The 20646-nt window shown below is 45.6% G+C and overlaps 1 protein-coding gene across 2 annotated transcripts in view; it reads left to right on the forward strand.

The window, feature by feature from the left end:
- The window catches only part of YEATS2 (YEATS domain containing 2), a 1326518-nt gene that overhangs the window by 662935 nt on the left and 642937 nt on the right, over positions 1-20646 (forward strand). For both annotated transcript variants that reach the window (XM_078665556.1, XM_078665557.1), the window contains exon 19: positions 3672-3833. In XM_078665556.1, coding sequence (XP_078521682.1) covers positions 3672-3833 — 162 coding nt within the window. The remainder of the gene's footprint in view (positions 1-3671; positions 3834-20646) is intronic.

The following is a 20646-nucleotide window of genomic DNA, read 5'->3' on the forward strand; positions in this document are numbered from 1 at the left end:
TTTGCCTTCCCATCCCAGACTTTTGTTGTCTGCGTGCCAAACCTGGATCGCATGTGCGTTTGGGCCAGTCAATGGAAACCGGCCGGGCCTGGAATACAGGGCTCTCTCTATCACCCCACCTGGGGCCTGAACCTGATCCATAGCATAGCCTGGATCTCCAGGGAGTCCGTGCACAATGTGGTTCACCGCGGCCAGCTGTGAGGCCCAATAGTACTTCCGCAGATCTGGAATCCCGATCCCGCCGTCATACCACGCAAGTGTCAGTTTACCAAACGCTATTCAGGCCCTACCGTCCCACAGAAGCTGTCTCTGAAGAGCCTCTATTTCCCTGAAATAAGCCGCCGGGAACGGGTCCATTAAATTCTGTAAAGCATACAAAAACCGAGGCAACGCCATCATCTTGAAGAGCGTAGCTCTCCCCAACAAGGAGAGTGGAAGGGTTTTCCAGCGCTCCACATCTTTCTTACACCTATTCAACGGGAAAGCTAGATTATTAGCGTATCGTAACTGTGGATTGAGCGTAATGAATATACCCAAATATTTGAATCCGACAGTCTCAATATGAATCGGGCACGTCTGCGGAACCACCGGGGGGTCGCCCACCAGAACAAATTGCACCGACTTCGTCCAGTTTATAGCCAGTCCGGAGTACCTACCGAAAACAGTGAGCACGTCCAGAAAGTTGCAAAAGGAGTCTCTAGGGTTAGTGAGATAAAGCCCCGTATCGATTTGTCCCATCTAACCCAGGCTGCCAGGGGCTCCATCGCAAGCGCAAAAAGCAAGGGAGACAACGGACATCCCTGTCTTGTGTCTCTAACCAAAGGGAAATCACCGGATTTGCAATTAGCCTTTCTTTTTTAGTTCTACATTGTTTCTAGGTTCCATAGGGGCGTTGCTCATTTGTTTCCTCCATCTCCATTCTTAATGCCCCAATTCGATTTGAATTTGGTTTTAACCATTCTTATGTGTGCTCCCTTCGAGCCTCTTCACAATTGTCCTCTCTGGCTGCTGATTCTAAAAACTGCTTTCCTTATTGCGATCACCTCTGCTCGTAGGGTTAGCAAGCTTCAGGTTCTGTCTTCCAAGCCTTCTTTTCTCCCTGTCCATCCTGATAAAGTGGTGTTTTGAATGAAAGCGTTGTTCCTTCCTAAATTGGTTATTCCCTTTCATGTGGGACAATCCATCACTTTGCCCACATTTTTCCCGTCTTTGCATCCCCCGAAGGAGGGGAGACTTCACTGTCTCGACCTAAAATGTGCGTTGGCTTTTTACCTTGATTGCACCAAAGACTCCCGGGTGGATGATCAACTCTTAATTGACTATGTGGGTGCAAAGAAAGGTCGAGCTGTTCACAAACAGACCATCTCTCGAGGGATTGTCCTCTGCATTAAAATAAAACGAGGTGAAAAGGAACCCTACTGTGGGGTTGCATGCTCGCTTCACTAGAGCAACAGCACCAACCACTGCGTTAGCATGCAGAGTCTCACTCCTTAACATCTGGAGGAAGCAATGTGGGCATCCCTGCACACGTTACCAGACACTACTGCCTAGACAGACAAGTCCGGAGGGACGTATCCTTAGCAGTACCGTCCTCCAGGATTTCCTTGTGGGATCTTGGTTTGCAGACCCTCCTCCTGGGTTGGTATTGCTGGGGTATCTTTTCAAAAGGTAAGGAATCCACAACTAAGTCCCTATTAGATAAACAAGTTGTGTACCTTCGGCAACAATGCATCTGGTAGAGACATATGTTAGTTGTAGATTCCTTACCGCCCCACCCATCCTTCCTACTCTGTGAACTGATTTCTAGGTAAAGGGACTCCCCTACAGGACCCTATTTTTGATGCAGCAGTTGTCACATTGTCTTTCATGTCTCTGCGCTTCTAGTTTGGAAAGAAGTGTTAATAACTGATGTCAGCGTGCATGGCCTGCTTTAGAAACAGATTTTAGAGTTAAGGTTTTTCTCCCTTTTGAGGGCTCTAGCTTAGCGCACCAGTGTTCAGTGTTACTTGTGGCTCTATGCTTCTGGTGTGGAAAGTTGCGAAAAAAAACTCACGTCTGCATGCTGGGGTTTCGCCTTCATAGGCACCTTTCATGTCACTTTTGGAGCGAATGAGGTTATCTTGTTAACTGTCCTCCTGTAACTTGGCATTAAAAGTGATGTGCAGTTTTTAGGTTTCGCCTATTATCATTCGCTTGCGAATGTAATAGGCGAAAATTCAAGGGCTCAATCGACTTGTGAAACCACTGCGGTTTTCCACAGTGCATGTGATTGATTGTGAGTCACGTGACCACAAAAGCGGGTCACGTGACCACACAAGCACGCGCATCTCTCCCTAATCCGCCTGCCTCCCCTCGCTCGGCTCCCATTTGCTCCTGCCTCCCCGCCCACTGCTTCACACTTCACGGCCGCAGGCCGTGACTCGCTTCCCTCACGTCTTTCACGCTCCTCCCTTATCACTCTTAATTACATCTGTATCCACACATGCTCTGGTTACTCCACCCCTAATTATTCACTTCACTTGCAAGTTAGGCCGTGACTCGCATTCTGGCCGTCTGCCTCCTCCTCCCTCCCGCTCCCTTTTCCTCTCCCAGCACCTTGTTTTTTAGGGCTCGCCCCATTCTTTCAGCCCCCTCCCGCCTCCCCACACAGTATGCCCACCTTGTGTATTTATTTATTCATTTCGTTTTTTCTTATAATGAATAAGTTGCATATTCCACCCAAATAGGTTTCACAAGCTTCCCCTAATTATTCACTTGCCGTGACTCGCATCTGCTTCTCCGGCACTTAATCTCCTCAGTGCCCCACCCCCATCAGTGTTGCTTGATGTTGGCCTGCCTCTGCTCGTGTGTGCTTGTTATCTTTTCTTGCATTTATTCATCCCATGCTTGTTTTTTAAATTATTCCTTTGCGGTCCAGCCGCGCGGCCAATGCTTGTCTTCTGTTGTGGCTCCCCCGGTTCGAGAACACTATTGACAGCAGAAATTAATTGCTAAGAACCACTCTTGATTTTGTTAAACAACGTTTGAGACACTGTTCAAATTGACAAATCAGGGACGCATTAAACTCTGCATGAGGTTGAAATCTTTAAGAAGCACATAGCCTGCTACAGATATATGTTGGATGAGAAGCCCCGCAAACCTGACGGTCTACTGGTTTGTTTATTATCCACTTCACTAGAACAAGCAGCGCTGCGAGAAAAGTCCCCAAAACAAGCACTGGCGTTGCCAATAGGTCTCGCAGTAGGAAAGTTGGAGCTATTGGTTTTGTAAATGACATTTTATATTTATATATCGTTATTGGCATTGTCAATAAGAATATATAAATATAAAATGTCATTTACAAAACCAATAGCTCCAACTTTCCAAATGCGAAACCTATTGGCAACGCCAGTGCTTGTTTTTGTTGCTTTACAATTATCTGTAATTGCCTTACAGTTCTCAGACCCTATTGTCACAAAATATTTACATTGTTCGGAAAAATGAAATAATAAACTTCCCATGTCCTGTTTGGTCAACCTTTTATTGGCCTCTTTTCAGTAGTAACAGACAGATGAATGTATAGAAGTCCTTAGAATCTGTGGATGTTTTCTTTTACTATAGAAGTGATTTTAGCTCTCATACATGCTCCTCTTGCTGCAGTCCTGTATTCACTGCTTTGCTTAATATTACAGGGTGCCGGTGGGCAGACAGCACTTACAAAATTATCAGAAAGTTCACTGACGTCAACAGTAGCTCCGCAAGTGCTCTCTAGAGCTGGGACCACTATGCTCAGGCTCACAGGTGGTGTTATTACTGCAGCCACTTCAACGGCGGCTAATGGATTTGCACCACAGGTAAAGTAGTGAACATTTAGTTCAGTTTTAATGTGTGTGCCTTTATGGTTATGTATATGCTAGATTTTGTATTTTTCTCTTCTATGTTGGTATTGGTGTGTTTCTTTTTCTTGATTTGACGTCATACAAGAATTAGTTCGAAGTTGATCACATGATTGGAAAACGCTGTTTAGCAATACATATTTTGACTCGTACGGTTGTAATGGCTAGCATTTTTGTGGTTTTGAAGAGATTCTGCTTCTTGACAGTTTTTAGCAGGTTTAAAATCAAAATGCTTATCATCGGGCGACACACAAGACCTTACTCAGAAGTGCTTCTCAATGCAGTTCAGAGTCCTAAATGGCAAACCCACACCAAAGACTTTGGTTATATGTTAAAAGCAATTTGATTTCTCGCAAAAACAGTGCCAGTTCAGTCCAATCTGCACAAAATCTAATATAATAAAGCAGTTCACACCTCTGCACTTTGCTGTTGCAAAGGAATTTTTGGTTCCCATCTGTTGTAATCCTTCCAACACAGGTGAACAATGCTGGACTGTGTTTCCTTGGGATTCTGTTGTAATGTATTGTGTGCATTGTGTATATCACCAGGAAGGAGATATCTGTATGTGTTAGTGAGTTTCTTATAATGAAGACCTATTTTTATGAAAACACTGTGTGATGCTTTTTCAATTATTCTATACTTATAAGATTATGTTCTGGTAAAACAAGCTGCTTTACACCTCTTCTTGACCAAGCCAAAAATCTTCTCTCCAGAGCTACCACTTAGAGAGCTGTCTAAGGTTGTCTAAGACCACTAAAATCACCATAAGGGTTGTCTGGATTGGTGGAAGGTGCCCACTTACATAATTGTGCACCATATACCAAGCCAGCTTCCACAGCCTTAAAAGGCCCAGGGGACTCCATCCCCAGGGCCGGCTCATATACTGTGTCCCGGGGAGCCCAACCCCATGATACAATTGTTGTGCTGCCTGCAGGAGCGCTGACAGGGAAAGTGAGCCTGGCGGGAGCATGTTCAAAGCTGAGAGCAATGCAAACTCCCGATGTGGCACATACTGGCATAGGGAGGGGGCGCGCAACCCCTTCTGCTTAAAACATACGCTTTGGTTCTGGGGATGGGGTCCTCTGGGCCTCCATGGGCTTGGAGAGGGGGAATGCATGTTCCCCTCTTGAAGTCCCCTGGGGATAGGGTCCTCTGGCCCCTTGTGGCCCATTAAATATATCTTTATCAGCAGTTGCCCACCCCCCCTTAATTAAAAAAAAATATATATTTTCTTAGTGGCTTGAGGAGGGGGTGTAATAAAAAAAAAACATGCAATAAAAAAAACAATGTCCCAATAGGTTAGAATAAACAGTCAATTAAATATGCATGCACATCGCATTGCTCGCAAGGAAAAAGGAGAACACTCTTTGATTAAAGACAAGATAGTCAATCATCTTATTTTATGATGCAAGTTCATGGTCAGTAGTATACAGTTATGAGCAGCACTGCATAAACTCAATTTGGTGACAACCATATAAAACTTGGTGCTCTACAAAAGTGACTGTAGTGGAGGTGGCGACGCAAGTGAGAGAGTGAACAGCATGGACGGCGCACTGTGAACAAGGTGCAAGTAATCTACAGTGGGTGGCTCAGATCATGTGACAAAGTGATATCACAGATAAGAGATTTATTTTCATTGTTTGAACCACATTAGAAAAGTACGCCTATTAATGAGCTGTAAAGTCGACGGCGTTTCGATCCACGTTAGTAAGGATCGTCATCAGGACTTGGTTGTCTGACTTGGGGCGTGTCCTCGTTTCCAATTACAGTGCCCCCATGCAGGCTTGAAATTCATTTTCTGACGATCGTCTCTGATCGCCACAAATCAAGTTCCGTTCCAGGTAATAACTCCCCAATTTCACCCACCTTCCATCCTCTACCACCGTCACCCCTTCCCTGATACATTCTCTTTCCCTTGCAGCACGCCCCAAGTCAGACAACCAAGTCCTGATGACGATCCTTTCTAACGTGGATCGAAACACCGTCGACTTTACAGCTCATTAATAGGCGTACTTCTCTAATGTGGTTCAAACAATGAAAAGAAATCTCTTATCTGTGATTTCACTTTGTCACATGATCTGAGCCACCCACTGTAGATTACTTGCACCTTGTTCACAGTGCGCCGTCCATGCTGTTCACTCTCTCACTTGCGTCGCCACTCCACTACAGTCACTTTTGTAGAGCACCAAGTTTTATATGGTTGTCACCAAATTGAGTTTATGCAGTGCTGCTCATAACTGTATACTACTGACCATGAACTTGCATCATACAATAAGATGATTGACTATCTTGTCTTTAATCAAAGAGTGTTCTCCTTTTTCCTTGCGAGCAATGCGATGTGCATGCATATTTAATTGACTGTTTATTCTAACCTATTGGGACATTGTTTTTTTTTAATTGCATCTTCCTTACCCAGTCCTGATCAGGTATATGGGTCACACTCCTGTAATTTTTACTTGAGGATGGGGTGGGCACGCTCCCCTGCCTTTAATAAAAAAACAAAGCCCTAATAAATTGTGTCCTTGGGGCCCAAAGTGGCTTGGGTAGGGTGTGCGTGCTCCCCTCTCCCATTAGAGGAAAAAAGAAGAAAGTCCTGTGGATTGGGTCCTTGAGGCCCAAATGCATCAGGGAGGTCTCCCGCCCCCTGGGGAAAAAAACCCCATGGGATGGATTTACCCGTCCTCGAAATGGCTTGAGAAGGGGCTGCACTGTTGGGTTGGATGCAGCTGCCAGGCCATCTGGCCTGCTCCATGTCGCAAACGCTGAAGGACATGCACATGGTGGGTTAGTTTTACGTATGGTAATAAAATATTACTTTATTATTTTTTTAAACCTAGAAATTCACTGAAACAAATTAAAGGTTAAAGTGACGTTATAGTTAGATTATCATTTCTGTGACAGCACAACATCTTAAACAAATAAAAATACTGAAATTCACCAGCTATAATCGTTAGTTGTCTCTAGTATTACTCATGCCCTTGCCGTGGACAGCTAATTATTTCACATATTACATCACATATGATTTGTTCTGTGACATCATTACTAACATCACCAACATCTGGAATTACATAATTGATGACAACACTCCATGGCAGTGGCATGAGTTATAGTTACTTGAGATGACTACAACTGGTGAATTTTAGTGATTTTGTTAGTTTAAAATGGTATGTTGTAACTGACATTTTCAATTAACTATAACTTCCCTTTTACCATTGTTTTTTTTCAGTGAATATATATATATATATATATATCTCACTGGCTTAGTCTGTTATCACTGAAAATGTTTGTGCATGAAAGTGACTAAGTGCAAAACCCAAAGTGCCATCATATTAAAAACATTAAATCATCATAATCAATTCCATTGTAAAAGTGAGTACGCTGTACACATTTTGAAATGTCCCTGCAACTTAATGTATGTGGGGAATCACAATTCTACCAGTGCATCAAAGAATTATAGAGCATATAAGAGCAGTAAAAAAAACAAGGATATTTTGAAGAGAGGCACAACAGTGAAGACAAAGTATTGACTTATTTCATAATTTATACTGTACCCAGGAGCAATAGAGGGGTGATAGGGAGAAAAATCATAGAAAACTGAAGTTGAGATACATTATTGGACGTAATACTAAGACCTCATGCAACTAACTACAAGGGAAATCAGCACACACATCTATAGGTTGCCCACCTATTTATTTCAGCTAAGAGGAACGGTGTCTAACTCCAAAACGGACTAATGCAATTGTTTTGACTGTAATTGGATAGTTTGGACCTTCCAGAGTTTGAAAAGAGACAAAAACTTCAATGTGGGATTAGGGGGGTTAGACACCATGGAACAGGGATAAGTAATGTTATGTGATGATGTTTTAATATTTGAACATGATCGCACTTTGGGTTTCGCAAAAAGTCACTTTATGCACGGAAAATTAGTGGTGATAACTGTTAAGTAACATGGCTAAGGTGATGCTATGCTTATCCAGACATTTCTCTTTTTAGCTATTTTTAGCCCCTTTAAAAATAGATTATGCCTTAAATTACTAAAAACCCAAACCTCCTCTCACTTTTTAATTCTCTGGTTCGATGCCTTCGTTGACATCTCGGTGCTTATTTACTTCAGTCTGCTCTTCAAGAAAGGTTTTAAATTCAACAGCTCAGTTGTATTTTTGGTGACCCATACTTAAAAAACCTTCATAAAAAAATCAACAGCTCCTATTCCAAACAAATAGGTGTTCAGGAGTGCCTCATGTCTGTCTTGAATACAAAACATTAGCACTCTAGTTGTTCATTAGAACTCTTTGGTGATGCTGCAGGTAATTACTAGGAAGTTAACTGGTGGTGTTGGGAGTACATGTTTGACTCTGTATATCAGAATGTTTTACTGAAATAGAAGAAGGTGATATTTGTGAACTCGTAGAAAATGTGACCTCCTTCTAGTTTTCTAGAGCTCTGACCATAAGTTCTATGCGATAAAGAGAACCCCCTTTCCTCATTTACTGCAGGTTCCTCTGTAGGGGATGCTTTCAGTTTTACAGGGTTGATTCCATCAACATGACGTTCAGGTGTACCACACTTTTTTCATCAATTCAGATTGTTAGCACACTGTTTGCTCATTAGAGCTTTGTGGTAAAGCTGCATTTAGTCACTATGGACAATGATGCTGCTCATGTTCAAAGTACATATTTTATTCTGTATGTCGGAATGTGTAACTGAAGTGGTTGAGGAAGATTTTTGACAATTAATAGAAAGTGTGTCCTCGCTTTAGCTTACTAGAACATTAACCATCATTTCTGTCAAAATGAACTCCCTATTTTTTCAATTTTATTGGAAATGATTTGTGTTTTACAGCTAGGGGTTGGCCACACAAGAAGGCCAACTGTATGCGCTTCTTGGAAGCTCCTTGCAGCCCTGGCTTTATTCTCCATAATCCTGCCAGGCCCGGTAACCTGCGGCTCCAGACTGCAGTGGTGGTTTGTGCAGTGCACTGCCGGCATCCTGAATATATGGAAATAGGGCAGACTGGCAGCGGAGATGAAATTCAAGATGAGTTGGCAGACGTGGCCTGCAGCGGCTGTTGGATGGGCGGTCAGGATCGGCCTCAGCTCCTTGAATTTGGTGAGACCTGCAGGGCTATACTTGATGCCCCCACCTGCCTAGGTTACAGTCAATAGCACTGATTGTTGGCTGCATGAGAGGCGGCGGGCGGTGGAGTGGGGGCGCTCCTCCATGTCCGTGGACGTCACAGCCCCTCTTGGGCCTTAGTGTATGCTGCTGCCTAGACTGGACTGTTGGAGTTGCCTGTGTCCCTGAAGGGTTCCTGGATGCCAGCCCACCCTTCTGATCTTGGAGTCACAAGGAGTCCCTGTGCGGTAAGCCTTGGAGTGGCTGTTCACCCTTTCTATGTGACTCATCCACCTCAGATGCTGTCCCGCCATCCCCCCCCCACCCCCAACCCACCCCCTCCACCCCCAACCCACCCCCTCCACCCCCTCCACCCCTAACCCACCCCCTCCTTAAGAGGTTCCTCCATCTGGACCCCTGCCACAAACTCTCTCCCCAAGTGTGGATGTGTTTTCCACTGGGAGCTTTAGCTGGACCTGAGGACTAACTATTGGGATCCACGACCCTGAGCCAGTGAGTGGGCCTACTGTTAGTGACTTTGTCGATCGGGTAGGCCTGGGGGTGATCATTTCTTGTTGCATTTGTCCTCCTGGGACCCATAGGGATTGGCATTGGTCCCATAAAGAGATCGCCACTGAATTGGGGGGACCCTGAGAAAAGGGCTGCGCTGCCCGGTTGGAGACCATCTGCTGTGGGCATGCCCGCCATCATCTGCTTTGCTCTCATGCCATGATATGGAGCTGTGTAGGAACATAAAACCCTTGAGCAATGACTCTGTGGGAGCCACCAAGCGTTTGCCAGTCAGTGACCTAAAGGAAGAAATAAAAACATTATGCAAAAAAGTCAACGTGCACCATCCGCTTCATCGTGCATCTGCACAAGGTGCGAGTAAAAAACATCAGAGGGCCATTACATATTCTTCATGGCGGCAGGAGGGAAGAAGGGCCAGGAAAGTGAGGGAGAAAAAGACCACGAGGGAGGGGGGAATCACACAGTACCTCTGACTCATTAAACATTCAAGGTTCTAGAATTCTACTACCCTGCGGGATGTAAGCTCCAGCGTCTCTGGTGCAGGCTGCAGGCAACGGGAGACCCTGGGGAGAGGACAGCAGGACTGTCCGAATCCGACTGGGTGGCGTAGGTGGGGCAGTAGACCCACCCTCCGTTGAATTGGTGTCATAATCATCATCCCCGTCTACATCATAGTCATTCAGTCTGTTAATCATGCTATCCCAGATCTCGAGAGCTTGCCCTGCGTGATTGACAGTGCGGACCCTTCGGAGCCTACACTCCTCAGCCACTGTCCACTCTAGGAGATATGCCACTCATTTGGTCCATACCGGAGGGGTCGGACAAGTCCTATGTATAACTATGCACCTACAGGCCAATATGAATCCTAGGTGGGCAAATTTGTACTACATTTTTTTTACCCTCCTGGGGTAGAGGCAGCAACCCCATGAGGCTAAGTCGGATAGTGAGCTCTGCATTCACTTTTGTTACTCTGTGCACTTCATGCAGTGCCTCATCTCAAAAAGGCTGCAGCAATGGCCAATTCCATGTGACTTGCCTAAAATCTGCCAGTAGTGCACCACAACGAGTGCAACCCGCGGGCCGTGCCAGGTAGACTGTGTAGGCGTTGGTGTGTCAGGTAAGCCCTATTCACATAATAGAATTGTGTCATCTTGAATCTGGTGTTACTGGCTATCTCCCATACCTGTGCCTGAATCCTCTTCCATCCGTGAGTGGGGTCTCCAGGTCCCCATCCCAACCGACCTGTTTTGGGGCAAATTTATTTTGTCTGTCATTCCTTAGGGCTATGTTAGTCGGGATATGACACCTTTTGTGGACCTGGGATACAAAATCACATGCAACACCTGGGATTCTCCCCGCTCCTCCAGGAATGAAGTCCACTTTTCTCTGCAAGATATACTGGTGTACTGAAAGAACTGTCCCCAGTCTATTGCAAAATGAGTTCCGACTTGCTCCTGGGACACAAAAACACTGTTCAGAAAAAGGTGTCCCGCCCTGTGGCAGCCCCTTTTCAGCCATTTTGAGGCATCCATAGAGTCCGGTATGTGCACAAAGGGCGTCGCCATCAAATCAGAAGGAGTTTGGCATAGGGTGCCCAATGTAATGCCTTCATGACACCCACCTTGAGCTCAGCCAACTCCATAGAGCCTGATAGGAGCTTCTTTTCCCAGTTATTGTCATCCTCGCACCATAGAGCAGCGTATTGCAACAGACCTGCCAAGCAGTATGGTATGAGGTCTGGGAGACCAAGGTCTCCCTGGCTGGGATCCAACTTAAGGATCGTAAGGCAAAGTCTGCTTCTCTTTTCCACCCATACCATGGACACTAACCGCCCAATTCTCCGGAACAACGAAGGCTGCAACATGCAAAACGAGTTCTGCATTGTGTACAAGCAGCGGGCAGCAAGACCATTTTACTTAATGCTGCCCTTCCTATGACTGATAGTGGCAGGGTGGTCCAAAATCGCATGGAAGCAGTGCGTTCACCTATCACCCTGCCAGTATTTAAGTCATATTGCAGGTAGCGGTCATGGGTTATCTGCATCCCCAAATAACAGAAACTCCCTGTCTTCCATGGCAGTCCCACTAAGGGAAGTTCGGGGGCATCTGATTCAGCCAGTGTTTTCGGGGTGGAACAGTACCATCTTTTGGCGGTTAACACAGAGCCCAGAGAACACACCGGAGCCCACCTTTAGCTGCAGGAGGCAAGGCACCAAGTGTTTCGGGTCCACCGCATATATTAACACATTATCGGCATATAGGGACACAATATACGTTACATATCCCACTTGCACGCCCAAATCCTGTATTTGAGTCCTAAGGTGGGTCTTGAGTGGCTCCATTACAAATGTAAATAGGAGCAGCAACAGTGGGCAGCCCGGTCAAGTACCATTTTCAATGCGAAAGGCTTCAGAGATCTCTCTGCCAGTACGTACTCTCACAGTTGGCTAAGTATACAGGAGTCGGACCCATGTTTAAAATCCCTCTCCCAAGCCTATGCGTTGGAGGACCTCCCACAGATACGCCTAAGACAAGGTGTTGGAGCCCTTTTGTATATCTAATCATATTAGCGCCACTCGCAGACATGTGACTTAGGTTTCATTCATCACAGGGGAGAGACATCTTGGATTCATATGTGTGCCTCTACTGGGCATAAAGCCGCATTGGTCGCCCTGGACCAGATGAGTAACTACTCGGCTCAACTGCACTGCCAGCACTTTAGCGAACAATTTAATTTTGACATTAAGCTTGGAGTGGGGCCTGTATGATCCTGGGTTTGCAGCACTTTGCCTGGCTTGAGAGTATGATTATAAGGTCCTCTCGCATCTGGTCCAGAAATGTGCCAACTTCATGCGCTTCACGTAGGTTCTTGAGGAGAGCAGGGAGATTTAATAGTTTCGAAAATGTTCAACAAGGTACCGTACAGTTACCTCTAGCCATATCCCTAGGGGCCTTGTGCAATTCCTCCAGCAATATATCTTCCCCAAGTCCTTTCACCTGAGCCTCTATCAGTCTCGGAAGGGCAACCCTATCTAAAACAAAATCCCAACCTCTGGAGGTGTCTGCACATGCCGGGCCAAATATACTGTCCCAATTCAAAACTTTATTTCTACAGTATGTCATAAAAACGTTACAGCATATAATATAAAATTACTGTTAAGAAAATGTGTCCTTCAAGCAGAATCGTTCACATTTAAAATTGTTGGTTCATCAGTAATAAGGCTTAAAGAACAAAGTCAAGTTAATTAGTTAAAACACTGAAATACAGCAAGGACACGTTTTAAAACAATAAGATAGTATTTAAATAGATTTGAAGCCACAACTCAAAAAAAGGGCAGGCCATAATTCTTACAATGACAATATTATTAAAAGACGACGGATTAAAATCAAAACATGGAGTTAAAACACCAACACAAGTTAAAAGTATAATCGTAACATGAAATGCAAACGGCAAAATTATTCGGCATGAGTGATAGAGTTTAAATAGCTCCCCATAAAAAAATCAAAACAATGTCCTACTGAAAGAAAAAAGCCAATTTATGCAGGTGCAAGATTATTCGCATTTACAGCAATTTTTGATCTCATGCACCACATCCATCTTAGAAACTTAGCTAAAGGGATTGCATAACATGGCGAGGGATCCATCATCAAGATTCTCAGGGCTTCTCTACTTTGTCTAGTGCCCAAGTTATTACATGTTGGGGCAAGCCAGATCTTACAGGGAACTGCGTAGGCAGGGCAAACAAAGAGAATATGGAAATACGTTTCTACATGATCAATACAGAGTGGGCACTTGTTGTCACCCATTTTGCAGTAAAAGATTTTAGAGGCAAGGTACCCACTCTAAATTGAAAATAAAGTTTGCGGTCCGGGACTTGGATATAATGTCCCAGTAAGGTTTAAGACGGGGCGGTATTTTACTGAAAGGAACCTCCCGGTCAATGTACTACTGTCACTTGATCTGATGATATTTTGCCCCACCATGTCTTATTACCATTCGTAAACCTCTTCTTTAGACAGAGACTGCATACTAGATGGTTTGTCCCACAGATTGGACAGCCCGTTGCCAACAGTGCCCCTTTGATGCCCCTGATCCAGCTAATTTTGTGAAAGCTGTCTATCTCTATAACGTCCATAAAACTGCATAGGTGGTCAGCTCGGGGGTACTCCATATTATACGCCAGTATAATAATGGTCGAAGTCTAGCTGGATCAACCAGCGAGTGCCGTCCCATATCACTAAGCAGTGGGAAGGAAGGGGTGCTTGTGGGGAGGTTGGTCAACTTATCAAACCCCAGAGCTCCGAGCCATACAGAACTGAGCTCACCACCTTTGCATTATAGATCTGTAAGGCAGGACTTACTGGTTTGGTCAGGGATGTTCTAAATTCTTTTTTTAGGTCTCCTGCTATTTGTCGATGTTTAATGACTTTATTTCAATGCAAGGCCTCCATGACAACTTTTCCTCCAAAGTAATACCTAAATAAGTAAAGGAGTCCACTTGCTCTAGTGGTACACCCTTCATAGTAATCTTGCCCCCAAAAGACCGATGCTTGTTAAACATCATGAGGTTTTTTTTCTGTGTTTATGTAGGAAGGTGGATACCTGACTATGGTTACCCTAGATTTTTGCCTTGTGTTTAGCTGGTTTTCGACTTAGTTGGCCTGGGATCCTGCTAATCAGGGCCCCAGGCTATCTGCTCTCTCTTTAAATGGACTCCATGTACTATAGGTACATAACCAATTTGGTACTGGACACCTTGTCAGCCCCTATACAGTGCACTATAGGTGCCATGGGCATAGGTGCATCCAAGGCCTACCAGGGGCTGAAGCATAGCTTTTGCCACCCCTGGCTGGTACTTAAATCGACACAACTGGTGGTTCACACAGCTGGGGCAAGGTGGTGTAATCACCCCTTGCTTAGATATAGTATACCTATGTCTAAACCTATATCTGGACACATATATACCTATAAGTCACTCCTATGGCAGGCCTTAACAATCCTGGAGGCAGAGTTCTTGGTTTTATGTGAGATGGTGCTCTAGCATGAGCTGAGCCTGTCTGCAGTGTTCGGAACCATTTCCTTACTGCTGTTCCAGTGATACTGCCATACCATATACTCTTAAGTGCATTATAATCCTCGCGGTTAATGCTAACTTTGGTTTGGCTTTATCAAAACATGTCGTGTTTGGTGTCATACACTTTGGAATACTACCCCCTCGCCAGTTCTGGCGACGGGGGTAGCATTCCACCCTTCTAGAGGGAGAAGACATGTTACTTTACTGAAAACGCGGTTAATCCTAACCAGAGCCCCAGCATCACAAAATGGATGCTGCTGCCACAGACACATGTCTGACCTCCTGCTGCTGACCGAAACTTGGCAGAGGACGCCTGGACAAAGAGTTTCCTGTCACAGGGAGGTGTCACACCACCCCAGACAGGAGATCGTGGATTGTAGCAGGGAGGGTTGAATGAAACTAGACACTGCCTGGGGCGCACAAGGTGTCCCTGGGCAGATTCCAGTCAAACCGGTTCTGGGGCCATCCAGCCCCAGTCCTGGCGGCAAACTGGACAAAGGAAAGGGGTGTAACCACCCTGTGCAAACATGCACCATCCAGCACCACGATGTTTGCTTTGTTGCAGTTCCTGCCGGAACTCGAGCGACAGAGATCGACAAGAGCCAGCTTTCCTGCCTTCCAACAGCCCGATCCACAGTCTATGCAGAGCTGAGACCCGTGGAGACGACCTGAAGCGTGGGAGCGGCCATCTTGGAGGAACAACGAAGCGCTGACCGTGCAGCACCCGAGGCTCCCTCGAAGCTGTGCATTGGAGTCTGAGAAGCTCCAGCCCCGAGCAGCTTGTGCACCGAAGCTCACCCCTCCACACTCGACGAGTGCTGCGTGGGGCCCTTTTGCATTTTCCTGCTCGACGCGTTGGTCCGGTCGCTTGCCCCTTGGCTAGTGGCCCCAGAACCGACGAATCTACGAATTTACACAGCTGATCTGGTTGCTCCAGATTGGCACCAGCTCCCCTGAAAAGGAGCACCCGCTCTGACCTTGCTGGTCCGAGTGTTAAGCCTTCTTCGAATCCTGCGTGGGTTGCCTTTGCCAAGGCTTGTTGACTCCCATCCGGAAACCGACACCGCCGACAGCGAGAGCCTTCGTGGGACAGCTCGTGATCCACTCCAGGACATCCTCGGTGCCCGAGAGTCCACTTTGCAGCGGAGACAAGGCACCCGACAACGACCTGACTGCGCCCGACATTTCCTGGTTCCTTCCTGGTCACTGGCTAGTGACCCAGACTCTGTCCCCTCTGCTTTCAGGTACCCTTCAACTTCGATCCACCCTTGGATCGCACCGGACACTTCTCTTCTGGACGCCTGCAGCATCTTCATCCTCAGGCACCATCGAACATGCGTGACGAAACCCGACACAGGTTGGCACCTGTGCACCCGCGTCCTGTGGGTGAGGTAACTTACTAGCGCCGGTGTTCCCACACTGGTACACACCTCTAGTGCCTAAGTCTAAAGTTTGGTAGTCCTAGTCCAGTCGGAAGACTCCTTTTGCAATAACATTGTAACTTTTACGCACCATTGACTTTGCATTGGTGCAAGCCGTGCTTCCCGCACTGCACCCGAATCCCGCGGGCTACTCCTGTCCTAACTGCTGTTAGTCCAGTGTAGTCCCAGCGATTCACAAGGCCCTAGGCCTTACCCCAGATCGATTAGTGATTGTTATACCATTTTTTTGATATATGGTTTGAGTGGCCACCGGCCTCATCCAAAACGTGCAACTTGTCTATGTTTAACTGTGCTTTTATTTAAACGCTTGTGCTTCATTGCTCATAAAGAGTAGTGGGGATTATTCTAAGAATAAATACATATATTTTGATAATATATAACTTGTGTGGTGTCCTTTCATTTGGTATTACAGGATTGCATATGGTAAAACAGCTGGCTTCACATGTCCTTTGGAGTTAAGCCTTTAAGGCTGCTTAGTCCATGCTACCCCTAGGATAGCTTGTCTATAAGGTTGACTTACAACCACCACCATAAGGGATTGTTTGGACTGATACAAGGTGCCCACAGAACTGTGGACATCATATACCAGGCCAACTTCTCACAGTTTATCTTTAACCTTCTGAGCTTGGAAACATTTTCAAATGAAGACCAAGCACGCTGTAACTCACTGGGTGTCTTAGAGATAATAAGTGTGTTGTCTGCTAACATTAGTATAGTGACCTTGGAGTCGGCTAGAGTCGGGGTGTCAGTGGGTGTGAGAGATAAGAATTTGGCAACTTCGTTGATGATGAGGAAAAACAGCGTTGGGGCCAAGACGCGCCCTTGGTGCACTCGATTTTCAATGGGGAACTGGTCAGTGTTGTTCCCTTGAGTGCCCCAACGCATATGGGCAAAGTTATTCTCATGAAGATGAACTAGAAAAATTAACAGGTCCGTCGGCATAACTTGCTACAGGATACTAGATCGAAAGCTGATTTGAAATTGACTAAGGCGGCATACATGCTGCCTTTGCCGAGTACCAATGTTTGCTAATTTAACAGAACAAATCTAAAAACCTGGTCGATAGTGCTTATGTGCGCACAAAACCCTGCCTGAAGGGTAGATAAAGTATCATTGTCATCTATCCACTCTTGTAGCTTTCCTAGGGCAAGTTGTGCCACCACCTTTTGGATAGAGTCATTGAGTCTGATGGGCAGATAGTTCCCAGGCAGAGATCTATCCCCCTTCTTGTAAACAGGTATAATCTCTGCCCCGTTCCATGAATCTGGAATGGGGGCGCCCTGAGAAATGGCATTTGCCAACAGCTTAATGTACCTGCTGCACTTCTTCCTATCATATAAGAAGCTGTCAGCAGGGACACTATCAATACCCGGGGATCTTCCTGCTGAGATTGCATTGAGGGCCACTGTTACATCTGCTAACTCAAAAGCCAGGGCTGATGGATAACTAGGAACCAATACTAGGGTTCACATTCCTCATTAGCGTTAATACAATACCGGAGGAAGAAATGTTCTACCCATGACCCGGGGGCAACATAATTATCAGGGGGAGGGGGATGTGCATCACTGCCCCATTTTACAAGAGCCCAGAAATGTTGCATATTACTCATTGTACATGCAGATAGCAGTTCCTGCCACCTACCTTCATCCCACTCTTTTTTGCTTTTGCCTGGGCAAATATATAAGCCTTTTGGCATTCCTTATTATTAGGGTTTTTGGTTCTGATAGCTCCCCCAATGGATTTACAAGCTTGCCTACATTCTCTGTTAAACCAGGCTTGTTAGGTTTGGGAAAGCTTGCCTCTACCGCTATATGGTCTCTGAAAGTACAATCGCATTTTATCAAATAGAGATTCATGAATTGTGGTTGTTAAACCTACTGGTAGATTACTAGTGTGGAGAACCTCCATTGCGGCAACTGCGTCATCCATGTCCCTGCTAAAAGAGGACAGTGTGTAAGGATTATCAATTATTTTGGACCATTTAAGTCTTCTCATGTCGTTACTAACCAGTAGATCGCTAGTAGATGTTATGTAAGGTGGGTTTGATGATTCTTCCAAGTGTAGGATGTAGTGTAGTTCCTATATTCCCAATAGGCTCTGCGCATTGGAATAATATATCCTATAGATTAGATGTAGGACTGAGGTGGACTAGGTCTCTATCGAGTATATTAAACTAAATAGTGAGTGCCAGCTAGCTCAGAGGTCACTAGAAACTTTCTCGAATTCACAAGAAGGGATTCGTTTCTGACAACCGCATAAACATGACAAATTTATTTCCCAAGAATAAGAAATATATCTCTCAGAGTCGCGGAAACAATAGATAAATATTTCACCAAGTCAATCGTGCATGCTTCGTTTCAACAGAGTTTGTAGAGAAATAGAGAGACCGGCGTTTTCAATAAAAAGGTTTATTGAACAGTCTTCTTCCTCATACAAGAGAAGTGAGCTGCTACAATCGTTAAGCAGACTGCAAAGTATAATGCGTACAGCGAGAATAGTATTATAAAATAATACTGTAAAAGCCTTGTATGGTTTCTAAGCCATATAAAAATACATACCTAAATAACATTGACTAAAAATACTCAACTGGTGCTTCTAAATACGCCTACCCCAATGTACCTAACCTAAGTCTAGTACGCGGGAAGAAGTAAGTATTGTGTAGCATAGGTTTAGTTGTTTTTGCCAAGAATCTACCAAAGGTTTCTCTAGGTTCTAATCAGCTCCATACCTTAGTTAGAATGAAGGAGGTCTGGTATCTCAGTCTCGGGACTCGATTTCCCAACACCCGCAGGGGGAGCTTGGAAACACTGGAGCTCAATTCTCGGCAAGAGAAGGGCAGCCTCTTGATCAGTGCGTCAGCTGGAGGGTCGGTTTCCTTCGGCATTTGCTGTAGCGAGCTGCGTCGGGCAAGTAGATAGTCAAACTGTTCCGAACCACCGTAGTTTGCCATAGCAAGTGAAGGTATATTTATATATTGAAGGTGTTTAGGAATTATATAGTTTGACGTAAAGTCGGGCATATGAACATCAGGAAAGAACCCCAAGGGAATAGTTGTTCTTTGCAAGTAAATGAGTTCTTGGACAAATCAATATACAAGCAAGGGGAAGTTCCCTAACTGCTTAAGCCGATTTTCCAGGAAATCGTTGTGACGTTTGGTACGGGTGGAAGTAGCCATGCCTGTATTTGGATCGCATGGTCTATGCCTAAATAAGGGATTGATTTCTATGCCTATATAAGGGCAATGTGAATTCTACCTATATTAAGGAATGAATCGGGAAAATTCACTCTGAGCTTTAAACCCCACACAACAAGGAGGCAGAGGTTTGATGTAAGTGGGTTATGGTCGCTCTCCACTCGCACTATCACAGCCATGTCCATAAGAGTGCGAATAGCTTTAAATCAATAAAGAGGTAATCGATACGACTAAAGTGATGGCCATTATTAAATGTGCTAGCCCCTTTTCTATCAGAAGTGGTTTTACCATTTGCCGCCCTAATGCCTCTTTCTAGGCAAAATGCTTTGAATTGTATCCCAGCTTCTGGTCATCATTTTAGCGGTCATAGCTCCAGCATGGGAATATTCCAGACGGCATCCTCTTCCTCTGTAAGGTCACTGTCTTCAATTGGTCGTAGAGCATCAGGCAAACTGCTGTCTGGTCGACTGTCATTGCACCGTCCGGTCCATGGAGGGTGAGGATAAGCGGTGAGGGTCTTTTTCCCTTAAGTAGCCATGCCAACATGTGGCCGCATTTGTCACCGTCTCGATGGAGATGCTGTCCATGGTCTTTTTGGACACTACAGTCTAGTCGGTCCCACGTGGCCTCCACCCACCTATGTGCCTCCGCTTGGTCTGCCCCATCCGACTCTCGGGTCTGCACCTACCTCTGCAGTCCTACGAGGGCCTCCTCTCCCTCCCTTAGTCTTGCTCTAGTTTTCTCCGTAGACCTTACCAAGGTTATCGACTAAGATCACTACCTTAAGTGCTCCCTATTCTGTACCCCATGTTGGGAGGGTTCCAATTTATGGTGAAGAATCCCTGCTGCGCCCCCGCCACATCTACAGTATACTCTGGATCCCAGCACCTCGGGCACAGTCGCCACAGGGGGATGCTAGCGCTTTGACTCCACACTCCAGTAGCAGAGAGCCATGATCTGATGAGAACTGCACCTCATAACTTAACCTCCGGACATTTAGACCTCCCTCGTGTTTTCAGAGGAAACGATCCAGTCAGCTATGAGCTCCGTGGGTGGGAATGTAACAGGAGAACACCGCTGCAATGGGGGGGAAGTTCTCTCCATATGTCTAGAAGTTGTAATCTAGTCCTAGTTTCCCATAATCTGGCCGCCATGCGGGGTTTTGTGCCCGTCCGGGGAAGGTGTTGCTCAAGTCGGCCATTCAGTACACAATTAAAGTTGCCCGCCCAAACAATGGGAAGCCCAATGTAGGGCAGCAATTCAGTCTCCAGGCCCCCGAAGAAGTCCCCATCATCCGTATTTGGGGCATATATATTAAGCATGTAGAGCTTTTGGCCATTTAACAGACCGTGTCTAAACACATAGCTTCCTGCCATATTGCAACTTAACCATGCAACTGGAATGAGACCCCCAGCA

Source organism: Lissotriton helveticus, chromosome 11, assembly GCF_964261635.1.
Source record: "Lissotriton helveticus chromosome 11, aLisHel1.1, whole genome shotgun sequence".
Lineage (NCBI taxonomy): Eukaryota > Metazoa > Chordata > Amphibia > Caudata > Salamandridae > Lissotriton > Lissotriton helveticus.